Source organism: Coloeus monedula (genome assembly GCF_965178545.1).
Source record: "Coloeus monedula genome assembly, chromosome: W".
Classification (NCBI taxonomy): Eukaryota; Metazoa; Chordata; class Aves; order Passeriformes; family Corvidae; genus Coloeus; species Coloeus monedula.
Window position 1 is genome coordinate 16,704,582 of NC_138821.1, and position 21,430 is coordinate 16,726,011.

Here is a 21,430-nt window from a genome sequence, read left to right on the forward strand (position 1 = left end):
AAAGGGCCCAAAGGCTACTCTGCCCAGAGAACAGGTGGCCTGGAGGGTCCGAGAGCCACTATCACCGCTCTGCCCGGGGGGCAAAGAGGCCCAAAGCTGCAATCAGCCCTGACTGTCTGGAGAATTAAGAGATCCACCCTACCATCGACTCTTACCTAGTGGGCCCAACCCCAAGAATCAAAAGAAATAAAACCACAAGGCCGAAGACTACCCATGCTCTAAAAAGGCGGACCCAAGGAGTGGCCATGCAGATCAATTCCTGGAAAAGTTTTAATATGAATAGAGAACAGACAGTAAAAATGGTATAAAAAGGACTCACCTCGGGCATCAGGTGTGCTCTTGGCAGAGCGCCACGGCACCTGGCCGTTATCCCTTTGCTTTATTTTATGTGTCTCTTATTGTCTTTATATTAAACTCTTTAAATTCTAACAGGAGAGTGAACCTCGTTTTTCACATTATCAATTCCAATGGGCTGTTAGGCGGGATTTTTTCATTTTCATCTGTAAAAACACCACTCATGTTTGCTCACAGACAGAAAATCTCTGCCAGAGGGAAGCTTTTAACTGCGGAATTCAGCCTACAATCTGGCTTCGGAATTCCGACTTCCCGGGCAGTTTATCTAGGTTACTATGCAAACACTTCAAAACAGTACTTTAAAATACTAAAAAGCAACTAGTTTTAGCAAACAGTAAATGTGCGCTTGAAAATCTGATCTCAACAGGATTCAAACCCACAGCCTCCCAATGTCCAAACCAACCACCCAACCAACCAACTTCTCAAGCCTCTGAGCCATTCCTGCAGCTGCGTGCGGTGCAGCCTCTGGGCTCTTGTGGACTTTACGGAGGGCGTCCTCTCTTTTCCACAGTTTGCAGGGGAAAGGTTTAAGCTTTCCCCTTTCGTGGGCTTCTTTGCCCCCAACCTTTCCAACCCCCTCAGAGATCTCTTTCCCTAGTGCTAGCACAATATCGGTAATATCGGTCCCTTTTCACTCACTTCTCTTTCCGTGCTTCTGCCATTTTGTGCTGGGTCCTAAAGTCCTGGTCACCGTCCTGGATCGTTGCTCCAGCCTTTCTGTAATTTGCCGGCAGAGAGAGGGGAAAAGCAACACGTGTTCTAACCCAAGACTGCGAGTTTCAAGGTCTTTAGGGTCCCTTTGTGGTCGCCAGCAACTGATGCCTTTTCCTGGTCTTAAAATCGAGTCAAACACGGTTAGAAGAGGAAAAGGGATTTTACTTTGGTATTTATTTTAAGGATCCTTAGGTGCACACGTCCAGGTCAAATGCACCGAAATGCACACTGCAAAAATGCACCCAAAAGATCTGGTATAACATTATAGGTTTTACTAATTAGCATATCTATCAAAAATTCCCCAATGAGAGGCTCGAGTGAGTTCCCCTCCCCAAGGAGCTTTCCCCTGGATGGTTCTATCTTAGTGTACAGAATGTGTTCTGGAGAGGACCTTGGGGTCTGGGGCACACTGATCCCTAACTACGAAGCTTCTAAAATGTTTAGTCTCTCAGCTTGACAAACAAGTCCAAGAATGTAGGCAAAAAAGCACTAAGAATACAGAAGTTGTAAAAAAGGTATAACGGGTATAAAAGTAAAGGCAAAAAATCTTCATGGCATCACACACACGAATTATCACGGAGACAGAAGCCTCCTACACACACACCCTGAAAACGTAGGGGACTTCTTCTCGAAGTTTGGACGCAAATTCCGCGGTTACTTTCCTGGGAATTGAGGGAAAGGACTTAGATGTGTGCTCCATCAGAAATTGGATGGTAAGAAACATTAGATCCTAAGTTATATTATTTCTTTGCTAGCTGTAAAATTAATAGGCACCTTTAACCCCACGCTGTATTTATTTACTAGTAGTTTCTTTTTGTTTTAGTCCTGTGTAGTAAATAGTCTGTTTTAAGTCTTATGTCTGTTAGTTTTGTGTTGATTAAATAAATAATTAATTCTATAATAGACTGAATCAGCCATTATTAAAGAATTTGTGAATGAGAGTGGGTTTTGGGGTGCTGGCCACCCCAATAAAGCTACTGCCTGCTGCTGGAGGCCTGGGCAAAAGGCAGGAGGGACTTATCTAAACCCTCACATCTATTCATAACAACCCCAGAGCCATGGAAGAAAAAAATGATGGGAATGTCCAGTGTTGCATTTTGCTTCAATTTTTTAACCCCAACTAGATAGGACAAGAGGCAGAACATGGTGCTAGGGGATACAGAAAGGCACCCACTTCCACAGTATTCAATAAACCCTGATCTAGATGCTTAATAGAATCACAGTGTTTGCTGGCATGACAAAGAGTTTCTCCCATCACTGGACCTGGCTGGACCAAAAGTGCTGGGTGGAAGCTGCAATGGGACTGTATTGGGTTTGCATGCAAAAAACCAAAGCCCTTGGGAAGGACTTGCACTGGAGAAGTTCATGGAGGACTGTCTCCTGTGGAAGGGACCCCACACTGGAGTAGGGGAAGGACTCCTCTTCCCAAGGAGGAAGAGGCAGCAGAAACAACATGTGATGAACTGACCAAAACCCCCATTCCCCATCTTCCTGCACTGCTGGGAGGAAGGAGGTAGAGAATCAGGAGTAAAGCTAAGCCTGGAAAGGAGGGAGGGGTGGGGTGAAGGTATTTTTAAGATTTGTTTTACTTCTCATTATCCTACTCTGATTCTGATTGGTAATAAATTCAATTAATATCCTGTGCCGGTTTGGCCAAATTTAGAAATACATCCTCTGAGAGAAGGCAGGCTACAACCACCCCTCCCCCACCAGGTTTGGGAAAAAATAAATTTTCCTCAAAGGAAAGTGAAAGAGTTAAAAACTATTTATTTAACAAACACACGGGAAAAGGATAATAATGCTAAATAATAAAATCTCTCCCTGTGGAGAAAAAACCTGGGAAAGTGTTAGAGTCCTCCCTTTGGTCTCCTTGGAGCTGGGGCTTGGCCCAGGGCCAGGCCCTCTATGCTCGGTGGAAAGTCCTCCTGATGTGTTCTGATATTGAAGCAGTTCAGCAGAAAAGGGAGAAAATCCGAAATTCCAGGGAAAAAAAAAAGTTCAACTCTCAGTCTCTCTCCGGAGAAAAGAAGCTGAAAAACTAGCCAAAAGCTGACTGGAAAGCAGCAAGCCAGGTGCTTCCTCCCTCCCCTGCCGCAGCTGAAAAAAAGTCTCTATCTCTGTGTGACCTTGAACAAGCTGCAAACTGCTTTGAAGAAGTTTTGCTTAGGGTTTCCTCCCCCCTCTCAGGCTCAGTTTAAAGGCATAGAAAGGCACAAAATTAATTTCTGGGCATAGGGCAGCGATATGGGATACACATCATAAAGTAACCCCAATACATATCCCCAAGTCAAGTCTGTTTTGCCCATGATGGTATTTGGTGAGTGATCTCTCCCTGTCCTTATCTCAACTCATGAGCCTTTTGTTATATTTTCTCCCCTTTCCAGCTGAGGAGGGGAGTGATAGAGTGGTTTTGGTGGGTACCTGGTGTCCCACCAGGGTCAACCCACTACAGGGACACAAGCTGCAGTAACAGACTGCTGTTTCCTACATTGAAAAGACAGTCCTGAAACCCAAATGTGTCACTTTCTAAATCGTTTGGACTACTTCCTATACATTGAAGCAGAAGGGTGAATCAGTCAGTGCTGAATTTAAGCTGGTGCCATTCAGCAGTTGCTAGTACGAGTGTGGGGTTTGAGTAAGCTGGAGAACACTATTGGCAGTGACCCATGACCTGCACTATGGCTAAGAGCCTCTGGGATTGTACTGGACCAGCCCCATCCCTGCCCATTACCTTCCCTAGAAGTATCCAGTGCTCCTGAATACTGAAGACAATGGCATGATGATATAAAAAAAAAAAAATCTTTCCTAACAGTTTTGAAGACATGTAAATGAGCAAGACTATTTTTATCCCACAAAAGAGAAGAATAATTCCTCTGTCAGCCTATCCTTGCACCTAGACAAACCAACATACTTCCTTTGGAGGCTGTTGCCATGGCATCTGTCCAATGTCTTCACAGCATCTTCCAGATTTTTGAGGTCTAATGAGAAAGAAAGAGGAAAGGAGGCACTAGTTAAAAGACACACAGCAAGGTTGCTGGGAGAAATATGACCCAGTCCAGCCTGTATTTATGCTTTGAATTAATTGGAGGATTTTTCTGTATGGCAGTTCATCCATAGAACACTGAGTTTTCTCATTTGATTTTTGGTAAGAAAGACAGAATTTCTATAAAAACATTTTCATTAAGTCAGGGCAAAATTAATTTTACCTAACTTCAGGAATCTAAGCCTAGCCTAAGGGGGCTGTCTAGGCTCCTGTTAGAATTAATGGAAGAAGGGTTCCTCCCAAGGGTGATTTATCCAGCCTATTTTAGAGACCTAATTTAAGATAGGATGATTTACCCTTTGGCAGTATTTCTCTCTCTCCTTTAACTACAGCGGGACCGTGGATGGATTAAATGCCTGGATTTTCAGATGAGGTAAAATGAATATGAGCAAAGACCTCTGTTAGGTGTTATTCCAGGGATAGAAATTGCCAACCAAAATGAAAGAGGTGAGTGAACAGCCTGGGCCACACCTTTGTGCATCTGGAAACAATGCAGCTAAAATAAAAACTTTTTGCTCCATCCCTCAACCTTAGAAGAAGTCAAAAGCCCCCCAGCACATAAATCAGCATCAAAGGAATTCAGCGAGAGGCCATGCTCAGGAAACAAGTGAAGATAAATTAACTCTTCTTAGGTGAAATTGTCTATAGATTGTGAGCCTGCTGAAGATACGTGGTGGGCTGGTGTGCTGGTTTCAGCTGGCGTAGAGTTAATTTTCTTCCCAGGGGCTGGTATGGGGCTGTTTTGGATTTGTGCTGAACACAGGGTTGATAATACAGAGATTTTTTTGTTATTGCTGAGCAGGGCTTACACAGAGCCAGGGCCTTTGCTGCTCCTTGTACGGCCACGCTGCAGAGGGGGCTAGGGGTGTGTGGGAAGTTGGGAAGAGACACAGCTGGGACAGGTGACCCCAACTGACCAAAGGGATATTCCAGACCATATGACATCATGCTCAGTATATAAAGTGGGGGTAAGAAGGAGGAAGGAGGGGACAGTTGGAGTGATGACATTTGTCTTCTGAAGTAATCATTACCCATAATGGGGCCCTGCTCTCCTGGAGATGACTGAACATATACCTGTCCGTGGAAAGGGGTGAATTAATTCCTTGTTTTGCTTTGCTTGTGTGCATGGCTTTTCCTTTCCCATATAAACTGTCTTTATCTCAACCCACGAGTTTTCTAGCTTTTACCCTTCTGATTTTCACTCCCATCCCACTGATGGGGGAGTGAGCAAGCAGCTGTGTGTGGTTTGGTTGTTGGCTGGGGTTAAACCACGACAGCTGGCATGTAAGAAGTTAAGTGGTGCATCTGAAAAAAAGCCAATTTTGCATTAATGATGACCATTGCAATGCTTTAGGCAGACTGTCACGTTGCATGTGTGGGGTTTGGTAGGGACACTGACAAGCAGAGCATGCCTAATTTTTAAGGCAGTTCACTTTGAAAGTATGTATTACAGCCACAAATATCCTGTCCCTGAAGGGGAAATTTTCATTTCAGTCATGAAAATAGGTTTCACTTGATGTAGAAATAAGGCCAGGACTTGATTCTGCAGCCTGAAGTGGAGCTGTAGGCACCTGTTAATAGCAGCATGGGTACTATTGCAGGGAAGATGCATTAGAGTTAAAAATGATGTACCAGTAAGGCAACTTAGGTGTGTTAAATTTACACATAGATACCCCTTAATCATTATTTCCAGGACCAGTCACACCATGGCCTAGGACACATTGTGTCGCCCTAATAAGAACCAGGTTTTGTGTGATGTCACTGAGGAACTTTTGGGGTCTAGCCCCCGAGGGTCTCACCCACGACACCACGGCTTTCAGGGACCCTGCCTATCTCAGCAGGCCGGGCCAGGCGGGAAGGGGACATCACACGGAGGGGACTCCTGAGTACAACTTGAGGTGAGGCCAAGACAAGGAAAGCACTCACTTTTTGCCGCGCCGAGCCGGGCCGGGCCTATCCATCGGGCCACCGCCATAGGATACCTCCACCATGCCCAACGGGACAGTCCCAGCGCGTTTCCGGAAGCGCTTGCCGGACTATAGCGGAAGCGGGGCGGAGCATATCCTCTTTGGTGCCAACGCCTGGAGAAGATGGTGAGTGCTGGGGCCTGGGTGTGGGGATATCTGTCATCATCCGCCGCCATGCCGGGCTCTGCGAGGTCGTGGGCCTCTTCTGGGGCGCGGGGCGGCCCTGCACTGTGCTATGGCCGGGCTCGGCGGCGGAGCTGCGGGGAGACGAGGCTGGGACCTGAGCCCGAAGGCCTGGCAATGGGCTCCGTTCCTGGCCTGTGTGGGGGCGTGGTGCATCTCGTCCTGGGCGCAGAGGCAGCGATGGGGTATGGGGCTGTGCTATCTTCGGGGTCCCCTCCGTGCTTGCTGCGGGCCTGGCCGGGACAGCGCTCTTCCCAGGGATGGGGAAGCCTTTCAGATAACGTAGCAAGAGGGAGTTGGATTGCCAAAGCCTCTTGTGAGTGTACGGTTGATCTGTGAAAATAAATACCTTTCCTCAGGAAAAAGCAGTTTACTGTTTATCACCGATAAATTTGAGGGAGAAGAGAAAGGAGTTGGAGATAACCACTCGGTGGCTTCATTTTATTTCAGCACTGGGCAGGGGGATAGGAATGGCAAAGAGAAGTGTAAGGAACTGATTTCTAAAAATGGAGGATACCTATAAAAGAAACTTGAGTCGGTGTTTCAGAGTTCAGTGTGCCTCTGCCATGTTTATTGGACTTTGTGAATTTGAGAGTGTTTTTTAGAGAAGACTGTGTTTTGCGTTACATGATTTTTGAGTGATAGTGCTATTTACAATGTGCAATGTCTTGAAATATTTCTCAGACAAAGGGTACATCATCATTTGGTAAGCGACGAAATAAGACACACACCTTGTGTCGTCGATGTGGGTCCAAGGCGTACCATCTGCAGAAATCTACCTGTGGGAAATGTGGTTACCCTGCTAAGCGTAAGAGAAATTGTAAGTAATAGAGTTGAGTTTAAAAACTTGTGTTTCTTTGTCATCTTCAATAATCTGGCTTTTTTCCAACCAAGAAAGAATACTGTATCATCTTGCAGTGTTAGGAGCTTTTTTGAAATTAATACTGATTTAATTATATTTCAGCTAACATACAGTATTACTGCATAATAATTAATTTATAATTTTTTTTGTCTTCTGTCAGATTGAATAGTTGTGCTATTCAAACGTACCATGCAACTAATTATTTGGTGTAGATAAGTAACAGTAATTTCTGTGTTCTAGATAACTGGAGTGCAAAGGCTAAAAGACGCAACACCACTGGTACTGGTCGCATGAGGCACCTGAAAAGGGTCTACCGTCGATTCAGGTATGACATTTTATTACAAACTAGTGTAATCTGGCATCTTCAATGGATTTCACTGTATTATAAAATTGATTCAAAGTTAACACTTATTTAGTATGCTTGATGAGGTATGGTGTTTCTTTTAAAATATATTGTGGAAATAAATGATGTCTTATATCTTCAAAGGAATATACTGCCAATTATAAAAAGCTCATTCATTGTTAAAACATAGGATGTATAGCAAACTGATGTTTCTGTTAATTGTAGATAGTACAGAACACAGAGGGTATTGTAATAAAGCACTCACATTTGAAAAGGTATACTTTGTGTAGCATTACCTCTTTTTGGGAGTCTGAAATTGATGGTTGCACTGAAGTTGGATTTTTCTGAGAAACAATTCTTGAAATGCGTTTCAATCCCTTCTTGCCCACAAAAAAAAAAAGAATTTAAATACTTCAGTGGTTGCTCTTTAATTTGGAGTTCAATTAGTAAGTAACATCTGATTTTGAGTTACAGGTTTCTAAAGTGTTATAAAGCTTTGAGTTGTACTTAAAAAGTACTGTACTGTTAAACTCGCTAAGAATTTCTTTTTGTATGACCTGCATGTTCTAAAGCATGGCTCTGTAACTTTTGGCCTGATACACCAGAAAGATGGATGAAAAAACACAAGCAATTCAAGAGTCTTTTCTTAAAAACGTAGATTGGATTTAACAGTGAAAAGTAAGAGTCTTTTAAATCCTGGACCTAGGTGTATTTGAGAGATCCATTCATCTGGGTTTTTTTGGTAAGCACAGTCTTTCCCACAAGCATCCAGAAAATACCTTACGATGTGCAACTGCAGCCTGATTTCCACCGTGTTGCTGAAGTAGAAATGTCATATCCAAAAGCAAGCTTGGGGTCGATTTCTGTAAGAAATTGACTTGCACTTCAGTGCTAACAAGTGTGAAATCTTTTCCCAAGCTCCTTAGTAGGAATATAAAGTAAGGCATGCCTTCAGTGGGTGTGCTGTATTGGATTCAGTCTTGCAGTGTTTACTCAGTTAATGAAATCTTCCTGTTTGAATAAGTCATTTACTTCAGCAGAAGAGAGAGAAAACCATATTGCTTATTCCGAACAGTTTGTGAATTGTTTCTTAAGAAAAATCTCTGAACATATGAACTCCATAGTGATTTCAGTGCATTACTGAGAGAAGCTGAAAAAAGCTGGTGAACCTGATCTGAAACATTACTTCTTAGAAAATACCTTGGAGCAGAAGTCAACCTTTCAAAAAATAGTAACCATATTTCTACTTATAGGAATGGATTCCGTGAGGGAACCACACCAAAGCCCAAGAGAGCAGCTGTTGCAGCCTCCAGTTCATCATAAAGATACATGTATCTGTTAAAATAAATTGTCTTATCCAGAAAATGTCATCTTTTGTACATATTTTACTTCAGTGAAACATGGTATATTGTGTCTGGCTGAGCTGGAGTTCATTTCCCCACAGCAGCCCTCCCAGTGTTGTGCTTTGCATTGGGAGCTGGAAAGGTGCTGATAACACACCAGCGGCACTGGCACAGCATCAAGGCTGTCTTTCCAACATTCCCCCATCAAGGGGCTGGGAGTGGACAAGGTCCTGAGAGGGGACACAACCATGCCAGCTGACCCAAATTAACCAAAGGGATATTCTATACCATGTGACATCAGCTCAGATATAAAAGCTAAGGAAGGGAGGAATGGGGGGTATTTGTTATTTTACAGTGCTTGCCTTCCAAAGCAACCACTCTTCGTGCTGAAGCCCTGTTTCCCAGGAAGTGTCTGAACATCAGTTGCCAATGGAAAGTAGAGAATAAACCTTTTTTTCCTCTTTGCTCATATGTGCACAAACTTTTGCTTTTGCTTTATTAAACTGCCTTATCTCAACCTACAAGTTGTTTTCCATCTTATTTTCCCTCCCCTGTACAGCTGGGAAGGGGAGCAATAGTGCAGCTTTGTGGGCACCTGGTGTCCAGACAAGATCGACCCACTACAGTCCTTTTTTGGTGCACAACATGTGGGGTGAGACAAATGCAGTTATATATATATATATAAATATATATAAATATATATTGCATGCTATAGTAAATAATAGTTATAGAGTAGCAAGCTCCAGTGGGGGACATGGAGTTTGTCATCTGCACTCCTTATCTCTTTATTTTGCTGAGTTTGGGAACATGTTAACACAAACAATGGCTCTATGCTTTGCCCTTACACTGACGGCCTTGTTACGCTGGGGAAACTGTCTTTTGTGGACAATGAGGGAATACACTTCCCTCTGCCTGCCTGAGATTGACGTGAATGGTTTTATAATGCAGCCTCCCATGGTCATTGCTCATCCTTAATGTAAGCTGCTTAATACTGTTAATGATATTAGCTAATACTGTTGGTACACTATGGAATTCATGGAATCTGGTGTCATCCTGGTGTAAGAGAAAACAAACTTTAGGTGAGGAGATATTGAAATCTGCCCTGAGGCATCCAGTTCCTGAGTGGGAGGGTGGATGGAAAGATTTGGGCAGGTTCCTAGGGCAGTTATCACCTCCCATTACCTGTCACTTTACACTTGAACAGGTAACCAACCCTGACAAACTAACCTGTCAACTGATAGAAGGATGCCTTGCCTATCCCACTGAAAACTAGCAGCTCCTCGCCCTGTACTGGAGCCTGGTCTATGCCTATTGAGCCACTGTTCAGTACTCTCAGAGGACTATAGTTGAGGCAGGAACCCAAACTGGGTTTGAGGATAATAATGGCTGAGATAGGGACGCAAAGAACAACTACAGTAACTGCCCCAGTAGCAAAAAAGAAAAAATGGACAAGGCGAGCTACAGGTCCATGTCATCGATTAGAAAGGGAGGAAGAAGAAGAGGAGGGTCAGTGGAGAAGGAGGGGTGGAGCTTTCAGCGCTGTGTATTCAATACCAGTCACGTCGCTGCTTGGGGAAATAGTTCCGGCAAGCAAAAATGCCACGGCCGGAAACAGAAATGTGGCCAGTTTTGACTGGCTCGCTTCAGCGAAGGGGTCTGTGGACCCCGGCACTCTACGCCCCGCCATTTCCCCCCTCTCTTCCCGTCCTTCCAGGACGTTTTTGCAGGACAAGAGGCTGAGCAGAGGCGGCGGCGTCGATCTCAACTGAGTAGCCAAGCCAAAAGGGAGTCCAGCCGAGCCGAAAAAGGAGTTCAGCGGGGTGTTAGGAAGAGGCAGTGAAGCGGCAGGACCGACCCACATACACGCCCAGCACAACGGACCGGTGGTAGCGGCGGTGGAGGAGCCTGGTGCCGAACTGAACTCAGCGGAGGGAGAGTCGACCCGGCTTGGACGACCGAGCTTCTGGGGGGTTTGTTTAGTCATTGTCTTTTCGGGTTTTTTGTTAATATTTTTTTATTATTGTTTGGGGGTTTTGTTTGTTTGGGGTTTTTTGTTTGGTTGTTTTTTTATTTTGGTTTTGTTTTGGTTTTTTTTCTGGTGGCGGTGGGGGAGGGCGTTAAACCACAGAATCCTTCACCATATTGCCTTTGTTCTCGGGGGGCCTACGTGGTGGTCTAGTGCTGGAACAGTAGCTGTCTTGTTTTTGTCCCGGATGTCAGGAAAATCAATCCACAAACACCAGAGGTTTATGTCCAAAAAAGGAGATAGAGGAGTCCTGTAACTTTATTCGAATAAAGGGAGAGGTCATAGGCATTTCCCATGGGGTCTCTCAAGTTGCTGGAGGACGCAGCCTCCTTTTTATTCTAATTTCCCGTCCTCATTTCCCTCTCTCTTTCCCCATTGGCTGAGGTACTTGAGAGGTACAGACTTTCCAAATCACTTAATACAAACCCCCTTTCTAATGTGTACCCCCCCTTTTCTTCTTCCTTGTGTCTCTATTCTTTTTCTTTAAGTCCAGGGATTTAGCAGGGCCTTGAGTGAGCAACAGTCTGTGTGGAATTAGTGGAATTCCTATGGAATTTATGGTTCCTCCCATTGCTTCTTTCACCTCTCAGTATCTGGCTTTATCTACTATCAGGCCCACTGTTTGTAAAGACACCTCCTTATTGCTTTCAATCCTTCCTCTTATTTTCTCAATAATTGTCTTTACAAACCTTAGCTATCATTGACTTAACTTTCTGTTCCTGGGTCTTTTTTGGTTTTGCAATTAATTGCAGTGACATCATTTTCTGTCCTTTTGTAGCCATTTCTGGATTTGTAGGCATAGCTACTACTTGCATCCCCTTGATCACATATTGAATAAGTTGCACTAAAAAAGGGATCATGCATGGTAAAAAGATTAGAGTTGCTACAGCACATAAGAAGAAAAAAAGCATTAGTTTAACCCATAGTCCACCAGGTAACCATGAAAACATGTCCCATTCCTATCTTTTCCACGTTTGGACCAGTACATGTGCTAACTTTCAAGAAGGTCAGGAGCTGTAGCTGTCTGGTTGGTTATTATTTTAAGGAGAGCTTGTAACTTAATTATCCAATTTAAATTATAAATGAGTTCTCTGGCACCTGATATTAATTCATTAGTATTCCAAGTGGGTGGTCTACAGTGCTGTTTAATTCGTTCTGGTGGCCATTCATCTTCTCCCCACTTTTGGGTGTTCCCTCCAGCCAGGGATGCATCAATTGACCACTTTTCTCTAACTGGATCATTATATACCTTGATTCCTAACTGATTTCCTTGAACTTGTGGTAGCAAAAAGAACAACGGTCTAATATACCCTACATAACATACCCCTGACCAGTTTGGAGGTAATCTGCAATGTTACCCATGGCCAGTCTTCAGATCCTCCTGGCTTTTCACAGACCCAACAATTGCTAAGGTTAAAGGTTTTTGCTACTTCTTCTCCTAGGACTAAAAAAAACAATTATCCCATCTCTGGCCCAAACCTAACTGACAATATAAAGGTAAGATTATTAAGAAAAACATTCTAATGGTGTAATCTAATTACCTAATCTAATTCTCACGTTGTCTTCCGCACCACCTGTGGCGAGTGAATGCACAGAAACAGCTTAACATAAAGAAAACAATGACAGCAAGGATTAGCCCCCCCAGTGACTGGAGATCTGAGCGGAGGGATGCCCATACAGACTATTTCAGCAGACGGTCTGTGGGTAGGCATACGAGGCTTCCCCCGATGTTGATGCACTAGGTACTGCTCCGGTCCACTCCTGTGAAGTCTCAGTTGTGGCCTCCAGTTCTTCTCCTCCAGCTGAGATGCCCAAATCTCTGGGGCTTTAGAGACCTTGACCCGTGTGTGATGGGTCCACCCATGTTCAACTGTCTTGACGGCCGTTTCTGTGGTCAGTAACACTTGGAAAGGTCCACATCACTTCGCCACCAGTGGTGCTTCTTTCCACTCCTTAACTAGGGCCCAATCTCCTGGTTGGATGTTATGAACAGCCAAGTCCAAAGGCAGGGTCTCTGCCAGCTGAGCTTCCTGTTGAAGAGATTTCACAAGAGACAGTATCCAGGCCACATATTGTTTTAAATATACATCACTTATTTCCACTCCCCCCACTAGGTTTAGAATTACAAGGGTAAGGAATTCCAAACATCAATTCAAAGGGAGATAATTGAATATCTCCTCTGGGTCTGGCCCTTATTCTTGCCAAAGCCAGTGGCAAAAGCTATACCCATGGCATCTTAGTTTCTATCACCAGCTTCAGGAGGTGTTTCTTTATTTCTCCATTCTTTCAACCTGGGCCGAGCTCTGGGGGTGCCAGGGGGTATGGAGGTTCCATTGTATTCCTAAAGCAGTCATAACCCCTTGAAGAATTTTTCCTGTAAAATGAGTTCCCCTATCTGAGTCTATTGCTTCCACAATCCCATATCTTGGAATTATTTGTTCCAAAAATAATAACTGACCCCGTAGTTGCTGAAACAGTTGGAAATGCTTCTGGCCACCCTGTTAGCTGACATACTATTACCAGAAGATATTTAAACCTTCCCACTCAGGGCATTTCAGTAAAATCCACCTGGCATCTTTGGAAGGGATGTACAGCCCAAGGCCTCCCTCCCCTGGCAAGTTTCTTTGTAACCCTGTTATTGGTTTTAGCACAAATCAAACAACCCTCAGTAGCTCAATAAAAAGACCCACAGCAACATATATTTTGAGGAAGGCTTCTGCCAATCCTCGAGAGTCCCAATGACCCCCTTCATGGAATTGTTTTAATATTTGTAAGGCCAGAGCTTTTGGTATCCACTTCTTACCATCCCTTGTAAACCAATTGTCCCCTCTTTCCTCTGTCCCACTCTTTTTAATTATCTCAAGCTCCTCTGGTGGAAAAGACAGTTTCTCTGGCAGCGGTGGGGTTACTGGGAGCAAGGGGAGGATCTGAGAGATTTCTGGTGACAATGCAGCTTTCCGAGCCTCTTCATCAGCCAGTCGGTTACCTATTACCTCCTCTGAGCACCCTGCCTGGTGTTCCCTAATGTATATTATTGCCACTCCTTTTGGTAAATTCACCACCTCCAATACGCAAGAAATTAAGTTCTCATGAACTAATGTTTTTCCCCTGCAGGTTAATAAACCTCTTTCTTCCCATAATTTCCCAAATGCATGTATCACCCCATATGCATATTTAGAATCAGTAAAAATATTCATTATCTTGTCCCAATATAATTCACAGGTTCTCACAAGTGCACACAGCTCTGCTGTCTGAGCTGACCATGTGGGCAGCAACCACCCCCCTTCCTTTAATTCCCTTCCATTAATGATAGCTCATCCTATAAATCGCTTCACTTCTACCACCCTTGAAGACCCATCAATAAACACATTTTCTCCGTCAGGCCAGGGAGCATCTCATAAATCTTCCCTAGCCTGGGTCTGGAGATCTATCACTTTGTTGGGGTCCCTTCCCCCTGCCATGGAGCCCTGGGAGAGGGGCCCTGGGGGGGAGGCACGGGGTTTCCCTGCCCCTGCTCAGCTTAATTCCCCACTGGTTGGTTTGGGTTCCCTGATAACCCCAAGGACCCTCGGGTCCCGTGACTGCGGAGCTCCTGAGCTGAGCCCCGGCCATGCGGCTGGAGAAATAAACATCTCTGAAACATCTACCACGAATCTGTCCATATATACTTCCTTTCCACGGGACTCCTGGTTTGAAATATGCTTGTTGCAGTAATCCCCGCTGCGACAAACTGGTGGAGGAATGCGGGCAAGATACCAATCCCTGAGGAAAATTCGTGAGTAAAATAACTACTCTAGACCTCTCTCTTCTCATCTTGGTTTGGATATTCTCTCTGGACTATGGAAGAATCGTGGGAAATGGGGCTCTCTGAGCCACAGAAAGAAATGTACCTAGAAGTTAAAGGAATCCTTGAACAACAAAACAAAAAAGTAATGGAACCAGGAGACCTAGAACTTTTTTTTAACTGGCTTTTCAAAAATTTCTCCTATATTTCTCGAGACTTACTTTTTGATATTGAACCTCCTGGATCTTGTCAGGGGTGTTTTTGGGACGAGATCTTGTGGGAGATGAAAGATCAAACAGAACATGTATTAGTGATTGAACCCTTGCGTGGATCCATGGTAGTCAGCGAAGCTATTCAGGAGCATTTATATGGTCCTATTAAAGCAAAGGATGGCCATAGTCCCGCTGCCGAGGCCGCGCGGCCGCCATCCCTGTGGCACATGCCGGCGGAGGTGCCTGCGCTGGATGCGCCCGGCCCCCTCGGGAGCGCGTGCCTTATGGCGGACCCCATCCCTGTCTCGGGGTTCCCGGCCACGTGGCCGCGAGTGAGGGAGCGATGCCGCAGGCGCTGCGGGTGCCGTGGGCCACGAGCAGCCAGGAACCGGGCATGGGCGTGGCAGGCCGCTCTGAGCACACGGCTCGGAGAGCCCTGCGGAGGGAGAAGCGGCGGTTTCCACAGCAACACGAGAAGCCGCGCAGCGCCAAGCCAAAACGGGGCCGCACCCAAAGCAGCGTGGAGTTTGCGGAGCGGAACCACTCACAGGGCACGGAGCCAGCGGCGATGGCAACGTGGGGCCGCGCAGAGCCCAGACGCGCCAGAGCAGCGCCGCTCAGAGAGCGCGGAGCAGCCGCAACGCGGGGGCCCGGCCGAGACGTCGGAGTGTGCGAGGCGGCGGCCACGCAGGACCAGCAGCCACGACAAACACGCAAGCATGTGATAGGAGAAGTTGTAGCCACGAAAGTCACAGGAACTGTGAAATGGTACAATGTAAAAAACAACTATGGACTTATAACACGAGATGATACAGGGGAAGATCTATTCATCCATAGAACTGCCATTAAAAGGAATAACCCTAAAAATTACCTGCAAAGTGTAGGAGATGGGGAAGTTGTACAATTTGATATAGTGCAAGGAAAGAAGGGTTTACAAGCAGCAAATGTTACTGGGCCTGGGGGTATTCCAGTCAAAGGCAGCCGTTATGCACAAAATTATAAACAATATCCATCCCAGCAGTTTCCCTACCCACAGCCTACTTTCCCCTTTTACCCTATACCCAATATGAACCCCTTCCTAAGTTTACCCTATCCCCAGTTTATTCCTAATCCGTTTTTCACCCCATGGCTTCCCTATACAATTCCATTTCCCTACAATTCCTCTCCGATGCCGAGGGGGGGATGAAAAGGGGGAGGGAAGAAATTAAACCCTCTCCTGCCTCAGTTTCCCCACAAAGCATGCCCGGAGAGTTCTGTCTCCCTTGTGTCAGCCCTAAGATGTTCCACAGAATCTGTTTGGACATTTAAAAACCCAGGAGGGTGGCTTGTTTTGTCTTGAAACTGTTCTTGTTATGTTTATCCAGTTGTTTTCATTCTCCTTTTATTAAAATAAAACGGGTGAGATGTTGGGGTCCCTTCCCCCTGCCATGGAGCCCTGGGAGAGGGGCCCTGGGGGGGAGGCACGGGGTTTCCCTGCCCCTGCTCAGCTTAATTCCCCACTGGTTGGTTTGGGTTCCCTGATAACCCCAAGGACCCTCAGGTCCCGTGACTGCGGAGTTCCTGAGCTGAGCCCCGGCCATGCGGCTGGAGAAATAAACATCTCTGAAACATCTACCACGAATCTGTCCATATATACTTCGTTTCCACAGGACTCCTGGTTTGAAATATGCTTGTTGCAGTAATCCCCGCTGCGACAAACTTGAATGCAGTCATGGGTTTCTTCCTGGCCCCTTTCTTCAGGGCCATTCAGACACTTCCCCACTTTTCAATTCTAAACCCTCCTGTTCCATTAAACAAGATTCATACTGTAATAACCAAGCACTGGTCATCCGCTTAGAGGCTCTTTCAGTTAACAAAGCTTTAACTTGATGTGAAACTAACAAATAGATATCTTCCCACTGTCATTTTTCGGGCCTCTGTTACCATCAAGGCCATGGCTGCACAATTATGCAGACAATGGGGCCAGCCTCTGGCCACTGCGTCTATCAGCTTGGAAAAATAAGCAACAGGCCACCATGTTCCCCCATGCTCTTGTATCAAAATTCCTTTAGCATGGCCCTGTTTAACACCCACATATAGCTCAAATTCCTTTTCTGAGTCTGGAAGAGCTTAGACTGGGGCATTAAGCAATTTGTCTTTTAATTTCCTAAAGCTTTTCTCTCCTTCTGGTGTCCATACCACAACATTAGGACTGTCTTGGGTTAAAAAGTCATATAAAGGCCTGGCCAAAACAGAAAAATCCTCAATCCATGTTCTTCAGTACCCCACCAACCCTAAAACCTGCCGTAGCTCCTTTTTCATCTGGGGTAATGGTACTTGTAAAATTCCTTGTATTCTTTCTGGATCAATACACTGTAACCCTCCAGTCAACATGTGTCCCAAATATTTAACCTTTTACTCTACCAATTGTGCCTTCTTTTCAGATACTCTAAGTCCCTTTTTAGACAGAAAATTAAGCAGCTTCACAGTAGCCTCTTCAACCATCTTTTCCTGTTCCCCTGATAAAAGCGAATCATCCACCTACTGCAACAACCTAACTCCCGAGGGTGGAATAAACTCTCTTAATATTTTCTGCAAGGCTTGCCCAAACAAAACCAGTGACTCTGTATATCCCTGCAGGAGGATTGTCCATGTCAACTGTTGTTTTACCATTTTCCCTCCTTCCTCCTGTTCCCATTCAAAGGCAAAATACTGTTTACTGTCCTCTGTACTCAGACACCCCCAGAAAGCATCCTTCAAATCTAGTTCTGAATAATACTGATGTGAAGAAGGGATTTGATTCAGGATGGTATAGGGATCCAGAACTGTGGGATGCCTTGGTTTGACAATTTCATTTATTATTCTTAAATCCTGCACCATTCTGCAGGTTCCATCTGGTTTCTTAACCAACAGGACAGGAGTGTTATAGGGAGACATTCATGGCTCCAAAAGCCCTGCCTTTAGCAGGGACTCAATGACAGGCTGTAACCCCTTCCTTCCTTCCTTCCCTTGAAATAAGGTATTGCTTTTTAGACACCACTTGTCTTGGTTGCTTCAAAGTAATTTGAAGAGGCTCTATATCTAATTTTCTGTATTTCTCTGGGGCTGTCCACACTTCAGGGTTTATTTCAGCATAAGCCTTCTCAGACATTTTACACAAAGTTACCACAGTGTTAGCCTCTGTATCATTTTTCACAATACTAATTTGCATTCCCACTTTAGCCATCAAATCCCTTCCCAGTAAATTACAATCACAATTAGGAACAAACAAGAATTCATGCATTTCAAACCTATCCCCCACATCTACTAACAGCAGTTGAATAAAATGCAATCACTTATCCTTTCCACTCATCCCTTGAATAATCAAAGATCTTTTTGACAATTTTTCCCCCTTAGGGATAAAATTCCAAGTGGATCAAGAGGCCCCTGTGTCTACCAGGAAACACACCTCCTCTGGATCTGGACCCACCTTAAAAGTTAACAAGAGTTAACAAGGGCTCCAGTGTGGTAGGTCCCTGGTATAATGGGAGCCCTTGACACCCCTAACAATTTATCTCCATTATCCTCTGGACTTCCTCCTCCTGAGGATCCAGCTGTCTCTGCGGACAGTCCCGCTTCTAGTGTCCCTCTGCCCAGCAGATAGCACACTGATTCTTTCCCAACTGCTGTTTGGGTTGGCTCTCCCCTGCTGAGGCGGGGATGCCTCTGCCACATCCTTGTGGCCAACCCTGTCCCCTCTGTCCCGGGGGGCCCCTTGGACCCTGTGGTTTATTCCTCCGAGGCCGTAAAAACTCTGCCACACCTATTGCCTTTTCCTTTTCCTCATCCCTTCTTACATATATCTGCTGTGCTTTTCTAACCAATTCCTCCAGAGGCTTATTCTGCCACTCTTCATCTTTCTGATCTCCTTTCCTTATATCAGGCCAGAATTTAGTAACAAATTGTACCTTCAGCAATGTCTCAAAGGCTGGCCCCTCAGGATCCATCCCCCTGTGCTTCCGCAAGGCAATGAGAGGGGCTTTCATGCTTCTCCTGTTCTAACAACATAGCCGAGGCTATGTTGTTAGTTCTGGGAGCTGCTGATTTGATTGCCCTAATCAAGTAAGCACGGTAATCGCAGAGGCGAGCCAGACTGTCCTGATTATTTGGGTCCCACTGGGGGTCCACCTGGAGGATGGCATCATCCACCGTAGGTGCATTGGGTCCAGCGCCCCTCGCTGCTTGTGGATGTTCATCCTCCCACAGCTGCCAAGCTTTCTGCAAAGTCATTCATTTCTCTGATGACCCAAACAAAATCCCCAAAAGAAAATTCCAATCCTTCCATGTATAGTCAGCATTTCCCAAATATTCTTCTATCTTTTCCCCCACCTCTATGGGATCCTCCAAATATGGGGGTAATTCCTTTTTCAGCCCTCTTATATCCTGGGTAGTAAGTGGTACAATTACAAACCCAAACCCTCCCCCTTGACCCCTCAAGGGAACTTGGCATAGTGGCATCTGGTGTACCCCTGTCTCTTGGGTCCAGGGGGTTTCTAATGTCCTATACTGAGTTCCTCTTCTAGTTCTAGGGGGTGATACGACATGCTGCCCTCCTCCCCTTTCACTGTCATTATCCTCAGGTGGGGCTGTAGGAACAGCATTTCCCCAACCTCTTTGCTCTGGAAGTTGAGGATATAGGGGACCTGCAGCAGGCCCTGGGTCAGCTGGCAAAACTGAAGGACAAGACAGGGGAAGGTGCTGAAAAACATCCCAATCTTCACTGTTTTTCTCTTCTTCCTCTTTTTCTTTTTCTTCCTTCTTTCTTAATACATAGACCTCTCCTGTTGCTTGTCTCAACCATATTGATCCATATTCCCTTTCAATCAATCCTTTCCAATTCTCTTCTAAATACAACCACATAATTCGACACAAACAAGGTTTATCTGTTCCATAAGGTGACCATTTAAGCCTCTTTGGCAAATCATACTTTGGCCACACAAAATAACAATATTCTACCATTATCACAGAATCACAGAAACACCAGGTTGGAAGAGACCTCTAAAATCATCGAGTCCAACCCATGCCCTAACACCTCAACTAAACCATGGCACCAAGTGCCACATCCAATCTTTTTTTAAACACATCCAGGGATGGTGATTCTACCACCTCCCCGGGCAGACAATTCCAGTACTTCACCACTCTTTCTGTGAAATTTTTTTCCCTGATATCCAAGCTATATTTCCCTTGGCGCAGCTTAAGACTGTATCCTCTCGTTCTGTCAGTTGCTGCCTGGAGAAAGAGACCAACCCCCACCTGACTACAACCACCTTTCAGGAAGTTGTAGAGTGTGATAAGGTCACCTCTGAGTCTCATTTTCTCTCGGCTAAACAACCCCAGCTCCCTCAATCATTCCTCATAGGGCCTGTGTTCCAAGCCCCTCACCAGCCTTGTTGCCCTCCTCTGGACACGTTCAAGCATCTCAACATCCTTCCTGAACTGAGGGGCTCAGAACTGGACACAGCACTCGAGGTGTGGCCTCACCAGTGCTGAGTACAAGGGAAGAATGACTTCCCTGGTCCTGCTGGCCACACTCTTTTTGATACAGGCCAGGATGCCGTTGGCCTTCTTAGCCACCTAGGCACACTGCTAGCTCATGTTCAATCGGCTGTTGACCAGTACCCCCAGGTCCCTTTCTGCCTGGGCACTGTCCAGCCACACCGCCCCCAGCCTATAACATTGCAGGGGGTTATTGTGGCCAAAATGCAGGACTCGGCACTTGGACTTATTAAACTTCATCTTATTGGACTCTGCCCATCTATCCAACTGTTCCAGGTCTCTCTGCAGAGCTCTCCTACCTTCCAATAGATTGACACACGCTCCCAGCTTAGTGTTGTCTGCAAATTTACTAATGAAAGACTCAATACCCTCATCCATGTCGTCAGTAAAAATATTGAACAGAACTGGCCCCAGCACAGACCCCTGAGGGACACCACTAGTGACTGGCTGCCAACTGGATGCAGCACCGTTCACCACCACTCTCTGGGCCTGGCCATCCAGCCAGTTCTTAACCCAGCAAAGAGTGCTCCTGTCCAAGCCGTGGGCTGCCAGCTTTTCCAGGAGCATGCTGTGTATGCTGTGCATTATCTCCTTAGTTACCTCTGGGGGAATGCATAATCTGTCCCAAGACCTCAGCATTCTCCCCAAGAGACTCTCCGGGGGTATTATGGGATCGTCATCCCTTTTGCTGGGGCCCCTTCCCAGCTTTACCTTTCAACCCTCCATGGGTGCCTTATTTTACCTGTGCTACCCTCCATGGGTGCGTCCCAGGTTTACTCCCTGAAGATCCCATTGTACTCACCAGTGAGATTTTCAGTGGTCCTTCCCTGTGGACTCTTCACGGACCCCCTCTGGTCTGCCACTCATCTGTCTCCTGGACAGTCTCGGGAACCCAATCAATCGTCCGGCGCTGGCTGCCACCAAGGGGAGCTGATCACCAAAACTGGGTGAGGCGCACCTTCAGTTCTGCTCGCTGCCCACCACCCCCGAATGGTGGAAATATCCCGGACAAGAACCCCCAAATTGTCAGGAAAATTAATCCACAAACACCAAAGGTTTATGTCCAAAAAGGAGATAGAGGAGTC

General features: G+C 45.7%; 2 protein-coding genes and 1 long non-coding RNA gene across 4 annotated transcripts in view; 2 read left to right on the forward strand and 1 right to left on the reverse strand.

Annotated features, from left to right (window-relative positions):
• Nucleotides 1-1,589: 1,589 nt before the first annotated feature.
• Nucleotides 1,590-6,116, reverse strand: LOC309584666. The gene is made up of 3 exons (XR_014227264.1): nucleotides 6,038-6,116; nucleotides 3,980-4,046; nucleotides 1,590-1,730 (listed from the first exon to the last, which is right to left on the reverse strand). It is a non-coding gene; the product is annotated as an uncharacterized lncRNA (long non-coding RNA).
• A 53-nt stretch (nucleotides 6,117-6,169) lies between these two features.
• LOC309584607 (large ribosomal subunit protein eL37-like) lies at nucleotides 6,170-9,236 on the forward strand. Its single transcript, XM_082300714.1, has 4 exons — nucleotides 6,170-6,204; nucleotides 6,946-7,081; nucleotides 7,364-7,448; nucleotides 8,720-9,236. Exons 1-4 carry the CDS (start codon nucleotides 6,202-6,204, stop codon nucleotides 8,787-8,789), a joined length of 294 nt encoding a protein of 97 aa, XP_082156840.1. The 5' UTR covers nucleotides 6,170-6,201; the 3' UTR covers nucleotides 8,790-9,236.
• The window catches only part of LOC309584606 (5'-AMP-activated protein kinase catalytic subunit alpha-1-like), an 86,082-nt gene continuing 71,688 nt past the window's right edge, over nucleotides 7,037-21,430 (forward strand). For both annotated transcript variants that reach the window (XM_082300711.1, XM_082300712.1), the window contains exons 1-3: nucleotides 7,037-7,081; nucleotides 7,364-7,448; nucleotides 10,524-10,779. The gene's annotated coding sequence lies outside the window, so the exon portion shown is untranslated. The remainder of the gene's footprint in view (nucleotides 7,082-7,363; nucleotides 7,449-10,523; nucleotides 10,780-21,430) is intronic.